Source organism: Neolamprologus multifasciatus, chromosome 18, assembly GCF_963576455.1.
Source record: "Neolamprologus multifasciatus chromosome 18, fNeoMul1.2, whole genome shotgun sequence".
Taxonomy (NCBI): Eukaryota; Metazoa; Chordata; class Actinopteri; order Cichliformes; family Cichlidae; genus Neolamprologus; species Neolamprologus multifasciatus.
This window is the reverse complement of record NC_140456.1, coordinates 29,313,716-29,330,209: the sequence shown is the minus strand read 5'-3', so window position 1 is coordinate 29,330,209 and position 16,494 is coordinate 29,313,716. Positions and strand designations below refer to the sequence as shown.

The 16,494-nt window shown below is 38.2% G+C and overlaps 1 protein-coding gene across 8 annotated transcripts in view; it reads right to left on the bottom strand.

Moving 5' to 3' along the window:
• The window catches only part of carmil3 (capping protein regulator and myosin 1 linker 3), a 97,187-nt gene that overhangs the window by 46,363 nt on the left and 34,330 nt on the right, over positions 1-16,494 (bottom strand). For all 8 annotated transcript variants that reach the window (XM_085139876.1, XM_085139879.1, XM_085139877.1 and 5 more), the window contains exons 9-14: positions 16,382-16,457; positions 14,887-14,975; positions 11,865-11,959; positions 8,845-8,931; positions 6,391-6,500; positions 5,030-5,107 (exon numbers count right to left, since the gene is read on the bottom strand). In XM_085139876.1, coding sequence (XP_084996002.1) covers positions 5,030-5,107; positions 6,391-6,500; positions 8,845-8,931; positions 11,865-11,959; positions 14,887-14,975; positions 16,382-16,457 — 535 coding nt within the window. The remainder of the gene's footprint in view (positions 1-5,029; positions 5,108-6,390; positions 6,501-8,844; positions 8,932-11,864; positions 11,960-14,886; positions 14,976-16,381; positions 16,458-16,494) is intronic.

The following is a 16,494-nucleotide window of genomic DNA, read 5'->3' as shown; positions in this document are numbered from 1 at the left end:
ACCTTTTACTAAACTTCTCATTCTGGCTGTCAACAAGCACACTAATGTTTGGGCCTTGTGACCTTAAATAGAACAACCATATATTTTTCATGACAAATTCTGCATGATTCACAGTTTATCTAGTGCAACCCCTCGCTGCATTTACAGTCTAAAAACAAGGTGTTTTGTGATTCAATCTCTGTTTGCATCCACAGGACAAAAACAAAGAAAAGCATATAAACTGTAATCCTGTGACAGGCTTTTGTTTTCTTTCCTACTTTGGCAAATGTATTTTGTATTTTGCTCAAAACACTGAGTATTCACTAAGAGTAGTTAATTGGTATATAAACACCAGTCCAAAAACCATTCACTGTGACGATGCTCATCTCCCTGAACCAGTGGACGAATTACTAAACTATATTTATAAAGTGTAAATTGCTACTTCCACACAGATGCAACACTATTAGCAATCTAATCATGTCAAACAATAGTCACCAAGGCCACTATCTGAAAGAATAAGTAAGATAAGAATTCCCCTTGTGAAGGAGAGTTGTACTTGTACTAAATTTGGTATTTGTTGAATTCATATCTCTTTGGAGTTTAAATGCTAATTAACATTGTTCCTGTACTCAGAATTGAAACTGTCCTTGTATAAACTAGGCCTATAGAAATAACAAGGTTTCTCAGTACGGCATTCAGCCAGGAAAAGAACTTTAGCTGAACTTTAGGTAAAACACTGAATTAATTTTATTATCTGTGAAAGACTGACAGAGAACATTTTCTCTCTAGATTAAAGAAATGTTTGAATGAATGTTTGAATCATTAATATTTGTTTCAGAATATTTGGAAGCTGCTGCACGTCACCACTTACTCAAATCTACACCCTAAATGAGCGACAATAATGTAGACTGAAAAATAAAAGTGATATTTTTATACTTATTAAAATTGAGTCTTGTTTGGCTACTTTTCCCGTGTATATATTTAAGGGTTAACGGCCCCGAGTTCCAGCAGTCAAATGAAAAACAGCCAGTAGTGTTTCTGCCAATCTTTGAAAGAGTGTACGGAAAGTGCTCATCTGTCAGAGAAGTCTACTAATTCCCGATAGCAGGACCAAATGGGCAATAAGAAGTGTAATTGTATTGTACTGAATCAAAGTCAAGCTGAGCCCATACCAGGAAAAACGAATTACTATTCTTCAATTTGTTGCACTGGATATCTATCAAATGTTTAATGCCTCAAAAAAAAAAAAAAAAAGAAGCTGTACAGGATTCGTGCAGGAAACCAAGTATGCTGTGTCACATGCATTTTTCTGCCTATATGATCCATGCTGCATTATGCTGCACAGCGCCATGTATCATTCATCAGAGGCCATTATTAATCAAGCAATGCCTTGTGATGATATGGCTGACTTTCAAAATAAAGAGCTTTAGAGAGTACTAAAGTGAATGTGCAGGGACCTGTGATCCGCCCAATGTTAAAATAAAGATGATAAATATGTGTTTGTTAGGCAGGAGGACGCAAATTTGATTGGCATTAAACCAAACCCAGATTCCCTGGGATAATTTAAGAAGCATCCCATCACTTGTGAGAGGTTAAACTATCGGACAAATCCATTTTTTCACTGGCAGTGTGATCCATCACGTAAATTGATTAATCGAGCGTTGTCTGTGTGTCAAGCGTAGATTAAAAACAGAAACGTATTAATAATTCAATCCAACAAGCTAACACTAAAAAAGAGTAATTTTCCCTGAGATAGCTCCTCTCTAAAGGATAAATGACAATTAGCACAAAAAAAGGACATTAAGCAGGTCTCACAGAGAACTCTTTCTGTCACCCTCTGAAGGTGAGGAAGTTCAACTTGGAAATAAAGCAGAAGAGAAGCAATGACTTCCATCCATGCACATAATTCAATATAAAATTCATTGCCCACATTAACAGGACGGGTGGGCTAGTCCTCTGCGAAACAGATTCCTGGCTGACAAGCTTGCTGCTTTTAGGTGTTAAAATTGCTCAAGTGAAGAGCGGCGAGGGAAGAAAGTAAACGTATCACAGCGGCAAGAAAAGTCCAGAAACTGTTTGCCTTTTTCTTTTTTTCCCCATTTTTCCCCAAAAAACATAATAAGTACAAATTAAGAGGAAATTATATTTTTGAGAAACCAAAGGTTAGCCAGTGTCTGTGTTCTGATTTAGTTCCACACTAAAACTTGTTTAAACAATTGTAAAGAACTAACATAATTATTCTGTATTGTGATAAATATTTAGTGTCAAAAAGCTGTAGATAAAGAGAATTTTTCTAAAGCTAGAATTCACCTCTCATCCAAGAAGCTTCAGTTCTAAGGTCAAATGGTGGAGAGTCCCAGATTTAAACCTAGTGGGAGTGTCCCCCCACAGAGGGACAAAAGGACCCCCTGATGATCCTCTAATCACATGAGCCAAGGTGTGGAACTGGGTGTGGGTCCCAATCAGCCAGGGTTTCGGGTGAGTTCATTGTGAAACCTGGCCCCACCTTATCATGTGATTTCCTGAGGTCAGATGGCCCAGGATGTGAGTGGGCGTTAAGGCGTCTGGGGAGGGAACTCAAAACTGGATTATAGATGGCAGAGAGTTGGTGTCGTAAACCACCGCCTCTGTTCAAAGATGGTCGCTCACAATGGACATAGATGCTTCTTTCACTCCTCTTTCAAACCATCTGTCCTCTCTGTCTAAAATGTGAACATTGGCATCCTCGAAAGAGTGTCCTTTATCCTTAAGATGCAGATGAACTGCTGAGTCTTGTCCTGTGGAGGTGGCTCTTCTGTGTTGTGCCATGCGCTTGTGAAGTGGCTGTTTGGTCTCTACAAAGCAACTTAAAGAAGTCCAGACGCTTTTCTTTGCAAGCTCCTTTGACTACAATGACCTGGATGACTGAGAACCTTCACAGACCTATAGCTAGAATCTACATCTGTGATATTTCTTTCTCTTTCTTCTTTCAAAGGTTAAATATGTACTTCCTTTAAGTTTCCTTATGTGTTGATTTTATTATTTTGTCATTTTTAAATCAGAGGTAGATGTTCTCTAAACTGTAGCTTTAGTTTTTCATTTGATTTCTTCTTCTTTTTTTATTTTTATTTAATTTATTGTGATACAAATGAACTGGAGAAAGAAAATTATGCATTTCTTCAAGAAGCAGAAGAAGTATTGCACAGAATGACCCATTATATTAATATATCTACACATTACAGTATTAACTGATCCCTGTTCATGTAGTAATTTTAAATCTAGGTGACGGGAATCATTTTTATAAAGTACAGTTTGGTCTGCCATTACTAGCAGACTTTCAAACTATTTACATCCTGTTGTTTTCAGCACTCTATACTTTCACCTTCCCATGAAAGCTTAAGAATGTATTTTTTTAATGTAAAACTGCAGCACCTGTCATGTGGTGTTCGTAAACAGTAACCATTGGTTATTCTTTTATTTGTCATTCTACTCAAAAGAATGTGTCTGTTTCTTTAAACAACACAAAGTAAGAAAGGTTCCTACACTAAGCTTGACTTACAGTATTACATCAAGTCTAAGGTGCAGCTGTACATTGTAACCTACACCTTAGAATTCATGCAGACTGCACCAGCTGTGATGGATCTGCTCGGTAGCAAAACTATGTAAATGCAGTATATTATATATTATAATAGTATAGGATATATTAGCACGAGATTAATGCCTCAGTGAAACAAAATGTCAAATGCCATAACTGTAACTAGCTGGCATGCAATGCTAATGCAAAAGCCAGTGCTTCACTAACATAGACCTGTTTACTTTCACTGAAGCCTTCAAAACGGCACGAGTCTATACACAGCGTGCAAAACGGCATGTTGTTCAATATTTATCTACTCCAAGTCCAAAACAATCTGCTGGGTTTCACTCGTGATGGTTAGCAGTGCAGAAACACATTTAAATGCAGCTTTAAATGCAACTCCACCTGCCGTGGTAAAGCTCTACGGGATTCAGCCCAGATCAAATCAAGTTTTGGAAATATTTCAAAACATTTAAATCGAAACATCTTTTAAATATATTTTTTTCACTGAACAGCAGGTTGATCATAATTTTTGTATGAAAAACAATCTCCAAACTAAACTGAGTTTAAGCTGAAGTACTTTGGTAATAAGGATAAAATTCTGTTGCCTGTTATGGTGGATACAAGTATAAAGTAGCTGAAAGTTCTGGTGTACTGTATTTGTAGTAGTCAGTACAGAAAATGGAGCATTTACTGTAGATCTTGTCCTTCTGAACCGCTGAACAATGGCAGTGCTTAGATCATAGATCTGTAACCGACTCTGATCTTTAACCTCACTGCCGTGGTGGAAACGATAAAAAAAGAATATTTATGTCTGTTCTGCCCAACCTTGTCTGTCCCTATGGCGTTCTGTTGCATCAGCAGCAACACAGCACTGACAAAGCAGCAATGACTGAGAATGAACAATAAAATGTGACCTTTTCACAAACCCCTACATCTTCTAAGGAGACACAGACGTTAAAAACGTGAGTACAGTTGTAACTTTCAGCATTTTTAACCACACAGTATTGCATATTTGCAGCAAACCAACTGCCATCGCAGCAGTAATCTGCAGGGACAGACATGTTCAAGTGTGGCCAATGAACTCTCTCCCTGAGAGAAAGCTCTGTCATCCTTTCCACTGTTAGCATATCTGCTACCACAGCAAGATGCCATTTGTCACACTGGCTCACAGACATGCTAAATTTAGACGTAGTCACAACAACAAAGATGCTTGCAACAAATGCTTCTGTGTGCTTTCCGTAAAATACATAATTTGTATAATTCACAAAGGTTATACATCTTCATTATTAGCCCTTCTAAGAGCTCCCACTTTCACCTAAAGCATTATGCAGAGAGAATCTCTATGAGATATGGAATAAAGTGAGCTTTTGTGTGGTAGGCGTTTCATATTCAGACCGCTAGGTCTTTCTATTTCTTGGCTTGAATCCCATTCTAGTGATGAGATCAGATAGTGATGGGTGGATATCGGCTGTAACAAAGACAGCGAGTACAAACCAAGTCCACAGTGCAGTCTGTCCCAGACAGGTCCAAGTGGACCAGGCAGTTAGGCTGGGCCAGGAAGAGGTACAGGTTCTGCATGGGAAGAAGGAGAGAGACTTTAAGATAGTGTTAATATTTCTGAGTTAAGGATGTACACAAGTAAACATCTGCACAGTCAAGGGCAGTGGTCATTGGATTAATTGATACACTCTCACATGGGAATTAGTTAACATTATTAGAACCCAGTCAACGTAGGATTTTAAGACCAAGACCAATGCTGATGTTTAGTGATTTAAAAGTCTGGTATTCTGATGTCCTTCACTTTTTAGATTTTCATTTATCAACTGTTATAAATGCCAGTACAAACAGCTGCTGATATATTGATAAATCAGTCATGTTCTGAACAGCATCCTGCATTTGGACACCGATCTCTCATCCCAATCGGTCGCGGCAGATAGCCGCCTCTCCCTGAGCTTGGCTCTGTCTGAGGTTTCTTCCTGTTAAAAGGGAGTTTTTCCTTTCCACTGTCGCCAAAGTGCTTGCTCATAGGGGGTCATATGATTGTTGTTTTTTTCTCTGTATGTATTATTGTAGGAGCTACCTTACAATATAAAGCGCCTTGTGATTTGGCGCTGTATAAATAAAGCTGAATTGAACTGATTGGATATAGAGAAAATGACAGACTTTCACTAAATCACAATGTCAAAATTAATCTGTAAAGTAATCTAAACTGAGTATAAACCTATATTACATATTATATTATAGACATAAAATGTCTTAATTATATATAAGCATGTTTCACTTGTTTATGTGTATTAGTATAAATACTACTATTAATATTTGTAAAATCTGAGATTTGCATCTGCAATGCCTGGAAAAACCCTCTAAGCAACTCAGCGAAACTGTGACCTAAACACACAAGTCAGGGTATGGATTTAAAAAAAAAAAAAAAGACTGACTAAGCAGCTAAGGCAACAACGAAGGAGTGCTGAGCTTCAGAGGCTCAGCCTGAAAGCCTGAAGAGATTGTGGAGGCAGTAGCAACTTGCTAGGCGCTTCATCTTCCACAGTTTTATGGGGAAGTGGAAAAGAAAATGATCATTCTTTAAAAAGCACAGGCATCTCAGCTACCGTTTGCCAGGAGGCACATGGGAGACTCTGAAGTAGGCTGGAAGAAGCCCCTGTGGTCTGATAAGACCAAAATGAAGCATTTTGGCCTTCAGAATCTGCAGCTGGGCTGAAAAATGTTTTTTCACTGCGCAAACTGACTGAATCTGGATTCCTTTTCCCCCCTCCTCCACTCAAGATTTTTTTACAGTAAGTGTGCATTAATATATTTGAATGGGAACACACAATGCAACAATTTTTGTGCCTTACTGTAGCGTCCTCTCCAGATAAGACCCCGGGGTTTTTGCTAAGGTCCAGATGCAGCAGAGAATTGGAATAGTCGTCAGCTGAGCACAGTGCCTGGGACAATGAAACCACACCTAACGGGGGGGGGGGGGGGGGGGGGGGGGGGGGGGATTAAAAGAGAAGGGATACAGCAGTTTAATTTAATCATCTTATAATCTTTTTTTTCAGGGGGCCAATTTAATGCTCTGGACATTACATATCAGCAACTGAGGAATAAAAAAGCTGAAGAGGCGAAGAAAAACAAAGCAATCTGTGGAAAAAAAAACAAAACTAATTGAGCAGAGACTTGTCAGCGCATGGCAGACTTGTACGGAAAGAGCTTTCAGAGGAAGCCAGCCACCTTTTACCCACTATCCCAGTTTCCAAGTGCGCCCTGAAAGCCAAACAAAAGTATGTATAAATCAGATCACTACACAATTACAGCCACAGGCCTGATGGAAGCCCTCATTAAAATCCTCATTCTGCAGCACACAGCACCCCATGTCAGGTTACAGCTTAAATACAGACACAGCAACAGCACTGGTGAAACATCTATGAGAGCCAAACAAATGCAAAGCCTACAACTACCATTTCTCTGTGCTGTATTCAATCTAAAATATATCACTGATAACAACCAACAGGAAGTGTTTTTAGCACTAGAGAGGAGGGTGGAACAAGACAGCCATTGCATGTGCCTATCTGAAGCTGGAAAGGCAGTAAGCTGTTCATCCCTAATTTGTAGCGATTAGGAGGGAAATGAGGGGAAGAGGGGGCAGAGTGTATAATCCACCCCACACTCTACCTCAATCCATCTATCAGCTGCTTGATTCTGCTGCAAGCACAGACTTTTAGAGGCCAACTAGTCTGTGTGACATTGTCAAGTGTCTATAGAAGTAATGGTGTGAGAGTTCCTGGGATGCATCAGCTTATTTGCATGTCTGATTAACATCTGAGAGATGACGTATGCATGTGTTTATAGCATAAGTGTGCATACAGGCTTTGCTTGGCATAGGTGTTTTAGAGACAGAAGGAAGGAGGGGGAGCGAGAGAGATCTATAAATATTCAACAAAAAGTGCTCAGCCCCTGCAAAGTCATACCCACCTACCAACACCCAACATTCAAGGTCAGCATCATCGTTGCATTCTCCCAAATCACTGTTTCAACCCAGTGGCTTTTAAAACGGCACCTAGTGTGGTCTTCCCATTCATAACATACAAAAGCAGTCAAGGTCACTGTCTGTAGCATGAAGTTTGCATTTAGCTATACCGTTAAATTAGGGATCTCCTTGCCTATGCTGCATTGAAAATGAGCAGAGCAGTAAATGCACAAGCAGAAGATTTGAGAGGGGGGAGAACTTGCAAGCTAAAGAACAGAAAATATATTTATATGAGTATACATGTATTGTCAAGCAAGTACAGTGACTACAATAAATATATTAATCATTCAGCACATTTAAAAATAAGACTTACAGGCAAAACCAAGATAACAAGTCTCATTAATCGAACTCAAATGACTGTTACATTCCAACTATGCTAGTTAGCTAGTTAGCTTTAGCCAGAGTTTGGTTTCCTTGCTTTCCTGGCATTTCACTACTTGATAACAAATTAAATCTTGGATCAACAAAATAGATCTTTTTCATTGAAATGGGTCGGGTTAGTTTAATCCCTCAGGAAACCTGTAGCTGTATCTCACCAGCTAGCTTTACCCCTGACGTCACATTAGCTTTTAAAGATTAGCCTGTTTGGCCATTAGCTTTTTTGTAGTACTTTTGGTTTTTATTAATTAAATTCATTTTTTAAAATTTTATTGTGTTTCTGAACAACTATGTTGTTACAACATAGTGTGTTTTTCAAGTAGTATAATAATACTGTTCTCTGTAACGACAGAAATGTCCATTATATCAGCTAAATCAGATAATCATTACCCATAATGCCATTTAAGATCAGGAATTACTTGTAATTTGCAATAATCGTCAAAGAATAAGCTATAAGCATATGGAATTACATCTGTATTAACATTATCCTTTTGAATCTGCTCTAATACTGTTGAATATATTGTTTGGGATAAAAGCAATAAAACTGGGACACTCTGCTAATACAGAGGATTTCATGGAGAATACTTTTTTTATATAAATAATCGACCACTTTCAGTTTTGACCTGATTATTATTTGTTGGATTGATTCACGTGGGACATTTACTGGTCTGCATTTCTGTTTGAGCAATTGTCCGCTCAAATGCAACTGCATTTAGAGCAGCAGGCCACCATTGTGAACCTGGCTTACAGCTAGCTTTTACAGACAATTTCCAAGCTGTCTATGAGCAAGACAGTGTTTTGTACTGCTTTGTGTAATGTAATATGAACTCACAATGATAAAAAATCTGTGTTTGTCACACAGTCAGCCACTAGGGGCTGCTGTGTCTAATCGCTGCACACTTACCCTTTGAGGAAAGTGAAGTCTTGGAGAGGTTGAGGAGACGCAGGCCCTTGTTAAGGCGACACACCTGTTGAATAAGGTTGGAAACTCCTGGTAGGAGGAGGGGTGGGGGAAGACAGAGAGGAAAGTCAAGTCATCACTTAAACATAAGAGAACATATATTGATCTATCTACACCAAAGACATTAAATGAGCAGTTCAGTGACAAATCACAAAAATGCCAACAGACTTGCTCATTAACAGTGAATTATGAAATGGTTAAGCAACTTGTAGATACTATGTTGGGCTCTGGAAAATGGTCATGGAGAACTGATACATATTTTTTCCAGGTTAAATGAGAAAATACAAAGCAATTGATCTGAAATGTTAGCCTATATTAAATAACACCAGTTCACCAAATGTCTCACATGTGACCGGTTTAGATTGGATTTGATAGTGGAGCAGTGAAGGGCTGCAGGTGGGATTCAAACTGGGCTGCTGCACATGGCCATGTGGCATGTGATCACCTGCACACTGACCACCCGGAAAAAAATATTTCAGGGAATGAAGGTAGGGGTGTTTTCACATATCTTTTAGTATAACTTGTTTAGAGGCCATATTAGAAGGAAATTACATAGAAAACTACTTGAGATGGGTTATTGTTATGGTAAATATCTGGTACTATGACTCTGTAACTATGGACTCTGAGAAGAATGAATCCTTGAAGTCACTCAAATATCTGAATGTCCAGTCTCTGACAGCAGATTTGCAGGCCTAAATCTACAATTTGCGAAATATGCATTATTTAATTTAGACCCTTTAACTTAAAACCAGCAAAATTGAGAAATATTACAAGTTATTAACAATGCTGGCTGCTTCAGATGAATATTAGTATTTCAAATATTCATATTGGGAAAATGAGAGAACACTATCACAATTTTTGGGTATATTAACAGGAAATTGCTCTTAAAATGAGAGAAAGAAAGCTACGTACCTGGAGATTAACACTAAAGTTGAGTTGTTTTTTTTTGCATATTTAAGCTTCAAAATCAGCTAAACCATTCATCATCATATTTTCCATTTGCATGAGAAGATGTAAATAAAATATCAGTCGCATGCCTGCAAAACTCCTGCTTCTACTGCAAATCGCAAATGTTTCCAACAATGTCACATCAAGATGGTCATGTGGACCGGGAACATTCTTACTCATTTCAGCACCACTGCATTCTGCTCAGGTCTGACTTTCAATAATGCTCACACAGTCCTATTTTACAAAAAGTACATCACATTGGTAAAGATTTCACTGTTGCTGGCATCGATTTCAAAAGGAGCACATTCTTCACATTCTTCTCCACAGTTTCAATTTCAGCGTTGGTATTTCATGCTTTCTTTGAATCGTTTTTTTCCGTAGGGGCATAAATCTTAAAAGGCTTGCTTACAGTACATCCCTGCATCTATCTGCCCTCACAGAGCTTATATATAGTTTGGCCATGTAACATTAGACTCCCTTATGTATGTACTCTCCAAACCATGTCCTTGCAATTCTAAAAATAAATAATAAATAAAAACCCGACTGACATAATTTACAGACTTAATTTTTAAACATATTGTAGGAACTAATCCACATGAGCACCTTGTACAAAAAGGAGCTTACTGTATATAACAAGAGTTTCAGCTCAGCAGTTTCATTAAATATACTGCAGCCATGGAGATAATATGAAAGGCTTTGCTTTTATTAAAAATGGAATTCATTGAAATGCCAAAAGTTGTCTCCTAGTTCGTGTCTCCCTCGCATCCTTTTTTTTTGTTTATTTGTATTTAGAGAAGTTTTAGAAGGCAACCGCACACACAGACTCAAGGTCATCCTTTGCTGTAAAGATGTGCATTATTGTGATAAGGTTGCAGTCATTTTACAGCTCCAATCACAATAAAGTAAGTATGTCCCCCCCCCCCGACACTTGTCACTTGTGTGTTGCATTTTGAGGAGAAATTTATTTTGAGCGAAGAAAAGCTAAATTTGAGTGAACAAAATTCATTGGTGCGTGCAAAAAATGTATTTCAGTGTTTGCTATTATCCATACACACACATACAATAGCAGCCCCTCTCGCTCAGTTTTTGCACTTGCGCTCGCTCGCAATGTGTTGCTCGCGCTCTCAACATTTCTGCCCGTGTGCGTTCAACTCTTTCTGTACACCGTTATATTTGTGCCACAAAACCAGCCAATCACAGACTTGGATGCAAAAAAAAATCTGATTGGCTGTTTTGGTCTCCAATCAGCTCGAAATGACGAAATGCAATATGAATTTCGTCCAAAACTCAAACGAGGCAGTGGCGGAGGAACACAGAGTGGCGGAGTTTAAAATATTACTCTGTCTGGGTCACAAAATAAACTTTTAAGATATTTTCATGCGAGAATGGTGCTGTGAGAACTTCAAATACCTGCTCGATTTATCAAGACATCACATATTTGCACAAGTGCTCTAACGTTTTCGGAGATGCCTGTTGAGAAACAATGAGTTTTGTTCACTCAAATTTAGCTTTTTTTCGCTCAACATAAATGTCAACACTTGCACCTGCAATTTGTTTTACGTGCGCTCAGAATAGTGGCACAAAAATAACGCCATAGAATTGTGCGTGTTTATTTTTCACTTGCAGAGACAGATCACAAAGTGGCAAAGTGTGTGTGTCTGTGTGTGTGTGTGTGTGTGTGTGTGTGTGTGTGTGTGCGTGTGCAGAAAGGTCTAAGAGGTTCAGATTGTGTGGTGAGCGGTGAGACCAGAAAAATAAAGGATTTCTCCACAGTGAAAGACCAATCAAAACATACAGCTTGAAATATATGAAAGAAAAAAACGAGAAAAAACAGACAAAAAAGAAAATAAAAGGTTCTGTGAGGACAGGGATTGATTCTGAATTCTTTGAAAGCAAACAAAAGCTGTGAAGTAATAACATGGGGCGGAAAACCTCCTCCCAAAAAAACAATCAAAGTTGCCCTGAGAGAGACAGCAGGAGGAGGGAAGAAGAGTTCATAGAGTCCAGGTTGGTACCTTGGTTGTCTAGTGTGTTATGAGCCAGGTTGAGAGAGTGAATCACAGAGGCTGGATTCTCTGATAACGCAGATGCCATCTTCTGTGGAAAATCTCTGTGGACAACATTAAAAAGAAAAGTTTTATTTCTGCAAAATTGAAAATTCAATACCAATCTCAGATACTGACGAAACAAATCTCCTGTCTTACCTCAAAGCACTTTACAATAATTCCAGTGTTTTGCTTAAACGTATCAATTAATTGATAATTGATATATTTTTTTAATTAAGCTAGCATTGCTTTTGCACATGCTTCAAAAAAGGTAATGTAATTAAATCAGGTAAACTTTCTAATATTTCAAATTCATCACATTTCAGGCCATTTTTGTTTTCATTTTGACAATTGGGTCTCATATTTAATCAAATTCAGAAGTCCAGCATCTCAAATTATTAGAATATGTAATTTCAAGCTTAAGTAAAATATGGTTCAAAACATATAAACATGTATCTTTTGGTTTAGCTCAGCACACTTAGCTGCAATCATGGGGGCGACTGCTGACTTGATAGTTTTCCAGATCATCAACATCCTTCAGGAGAGTAGGCCATGGAAGCTCAATGCTAAAAAGGCTGTCTGTGTGCAGAGGTCTGTGTCGAACAGTATTCATGGAAAGTTGACTGGGAGGGAAAAGTGTGGTAGGAAAAAGTGCACAAACAGCCTTGAGAGAACTGTCAAGAAAAGGCGAGAACACAGGAGAGCCATGCTGCAGGTGAACTGCGGCTGCTGTCAGAGCATCAAAAGTCACCGCCCACAGACGTCTTTAAGAAAAGAGCTACAAATCTGTCGTAGTCCTCATATCGTTTCACTCCTGAACCAGAGGCAATGTCAGAAGCATCTTACCTGGAATAAGGAGAAGAACTCGGCTCGTGCTTAGTGGTCCAAAGTCTTCTCTTCAGATGAAAAAAAGGTTTCATTTCTATTGGAAATTTATTTTCTAGAGTTTTGAGAAAGAGGAAGACTGGAGAGCCACATGTTTGTAAAGTCTGACAATTTGGAGTGCCACATCATCTGCTGGAGTTGCTGAAGATTGGTTCACCGGTCTACCAAAAGCCTTCAGGACACTTCATGCTTCCATCCAGCATCTCCATCAGCTTTATGGAGATGCTGATTTCCTTTTCCAGCAGGACTGGACAGTACCTGCCTGACCACAGTGCCATAACTACTACCAAATGATTTACTGACTGTGATACTGCTGTGCTCGATTGGCCAGACAACCCTCCAGACCTAAATCCCACAAGGAATCTATTGGGGTATTATTAAGAAGAAGATGAGAAGCACCGGCTATCAAAGCAAGCTGGTCTTCAATAACGCCTCAGCAGTGGCACAAGCTGATGGCCTCCATGTCGCACAGAACTGATGCAGTAATTGCTGATAAAAGAGCCCCAATCACACATCAAGCTGGACATTTCTGTATTTAAATCATCTTTTATAACAAATATTGTTATAATATGTGATACTGGATTTCTGATTTTCATAAATATTGAGCTCAAAATGAAAACAAAAATGTCAGTTACATCTAAATATTGTGGAATTTATATAAGTTAATCTTTAAAAAAAACAGAAAATTTCAAGAAAATTTCAAGATTTTCTATTTTTGAGATGCACTAGTAGAACTTATTCTGTCTTTTAGCCAATTTTCAGCTGACCAAGGCTAGTTTTAACAAAACTCTGATGAACATAGCACCAGATTACAGCCAAGCAAAGTTAGCTAGTAAACTTGGTCCATCTAACTTGTAAAGAGTCAAACATTTCCCTCTGGAGAGAAACAAGGACCGTGAATAATTGACTTACTTTTGTCTGTTGGCTACAAACACCACTCAGAATGAAAGCTAATGTTTATCAATGTCCTCTGTTTCTCAACACTGTACATATTGCTCATCCACAGAACAATATGTACACAATGGCAGAACACATTAATTATACAGTAGCAGATTTCTAAACCCCACAGGCATTTCCTAATATATATATATATATATATATATATATATATATATATATATATATATAAAACTCTGAACATTAATTTGTGTCTTTTATGTTTCTTTCCTTTGCAGATTTTAATGTCATGGTCACTGTAAAACAACAAAACACTTTTTTTTTTTACAGCCCTGAAAGCAAGGCAAGTTTCCAAGTTAGTTTGACTACTGGAGTTTGACTGGGTCCCAAATTAGCTGTATTGTTATAAATCCCGCTTGCAGGTACATCTCTTAATTTCTGATTGTAGGCACAACAATTTCAGCAGAAGATTTACTAGTTACCAAAACATATATCTCACAGGTAGAGTTCCCAAAGATCTAAAAGGTAAAATAGACACAAACTATATTTGTCAGTATAGGCGCGTTAAATCATATAGTATTTGAGTATCTTAACATATTGTATTGTATTTAAGTCTATTATTCTCTTGTTGACGGTAAGGGCTTTTGGCATAGTGCTTGTAGAGCACCTCCAACAAAAATGACCCTTTCTATTGGAAGTGATTTAACACAGGGGAAGTATAAAAACTCCATCAATATGCTGCAGTAAATCATGCCCTCGGGCAGCCAATTCATCTCAATTAATACTAAATAAGAAAACTGCTCTGTTAAATGATACAAGCCATACATAGAAGGTGGAATGTCTTGCCAGATGAAGCCCAAAATTTCACATCTATTTCAATGGAGAAACAATACACCTGCCACAAACAGATAGGTGGAGAGGCTTTATTTGAGCTTTATTGGATGAAAGAGTGGAGGTTAAGAGAGGCGAGAGACAGCAGGGGAGGGGAGGAGAAGTGGAGAGGTGAGGTGAGCTTAGGTGAAGAGGTGAGACAAGACTTGTGTAAGTGAAGAGAGAGGAGACAAAGGAGGAGAAAGAGTGAGAAAAGATTGGAGAGTGCAAAAGGATAAAAGAGAAGAGGTGAAGGGGCAAGGAGAAGAAAAGGAGAGGAAATTAGATTAAGAGAGGTGAGGGTAGGGCTGGTGATGATGTCAGGAAATAGGAAACCTACGATTTGAGTCCCGCATTCTCCAGAGTGAGCTCCTCCAGACTGTTGGACTTGCTGATTGTGTGTAAGACCTGGTCCACCACCTCTGACCCCTGCAGAAAAAACACACAGCACATGTGGAACGTGGTGGTGTCGAGCCGCAGTGGAGGACAGAAAAAGTGAACTACAAGCAGGGCTGTAACAAAATAATCTACAACTTATTTATTTATTTTTTGCATCTATTTTATTGTTGTGCCTATAAAAGATTAAGTACATAAATAGAAAAAAAAAAGCCCATGATAGTTTCCTAAAACCCTTGATGCTCTATTCTACAAATTACTTTTTGTCTAATGATCCAAAACCAGGATCAACTCATTTATTTAAAATATTGGTTTTACACACAATGCCTTCGAATAGGCACAAAATCAATCAGTGTCTTAATTATAATGAGCATAACTACCATTTCATTTTTGTTGAGACTAAAAAGAAGAGTTAACTCTATGATAAAGTTTCAATAAATTACCATATTCTTTGGACCATAAGACACATCGCATTATAAGGTGCATTAAGCGAAACAAAACAGTCAGATAAGTCAAACTTTACTCAGCTCATTCTTCTTACTTCCTCCACTTCCCTACCATTGATTCATTAATGCTGAACTCTCTCACAGCCACTCTATTCCCATGTTGTTGCAGTATATTAATGACTAACCTCGTATTGTGGATGGATTATCTCAGTTGTTCTCCTAACTGACGTTTGGTCCGTTTAAAGCATCCTGCCACATGATTGTATTTGTCCCTAACCATCACGTTAACTTTCATCGAGTGGAAAAAAGTTAATATTCATCCTCCAGCTTCACTGTGTTTATGTTATGCTAACATAGCTGTGTCGCTAGCGATCACGTAGCACATCAGTATATACCAGCTAGTCCAACTTCAGTAACACTACAAACGTCACTGCTGTTTAGTTTCCTGTCTTCATTTATGTTGGAAGTGATAACAGAGCTGTAGGTTTTAATTTTTTCAGAAATCTCTCAGTCAGAACATGGTATATCAAGTTTAGGTGGAAACTAGCGAGCTAACTTCCTGCTAACTTCTAACTCCGTTAAATTTAATAGATTCTGTTTTCATGCCTGGATGTTAAACTTAATTGTTACACCTGGTAAAGCAGCAACGCTGATCATTTTATTAAAGATGAAGGACAGTTTTTAACTCTCAGTGACGCCACAGTGTTCGTTTGACTTTGGGACCTGAAGAAGATGGAGTTTAGGACCCAGATCACTCCGTGAAGCTCCTGACTAATGCTCCGACAATTTAGTGTTAGCATGGTAACTATTAAGTGTTTTGAGAAACACAAAGAAATTACAATTTTCTAAAATCGCCAAAGAGACAAGCTGATTTAATAAAATAATAGATCAATAGACAACACAAGAAGCAAACATTTACATTTACAAACATTGTTTGTCTACATCTGGGGAGACAGTTCATAAGTGAGGGAGATTAAAAAAAAAGATATTTACTATGCGCATGTCTTTGCAGTACAGCTTGGTGAACCAGGTGTTGTAGGCAATGGATGCCACAATCACTGCCAAGTCCCTGGAAAAAAGAAGACAGATAAAATACAAAACTTTAA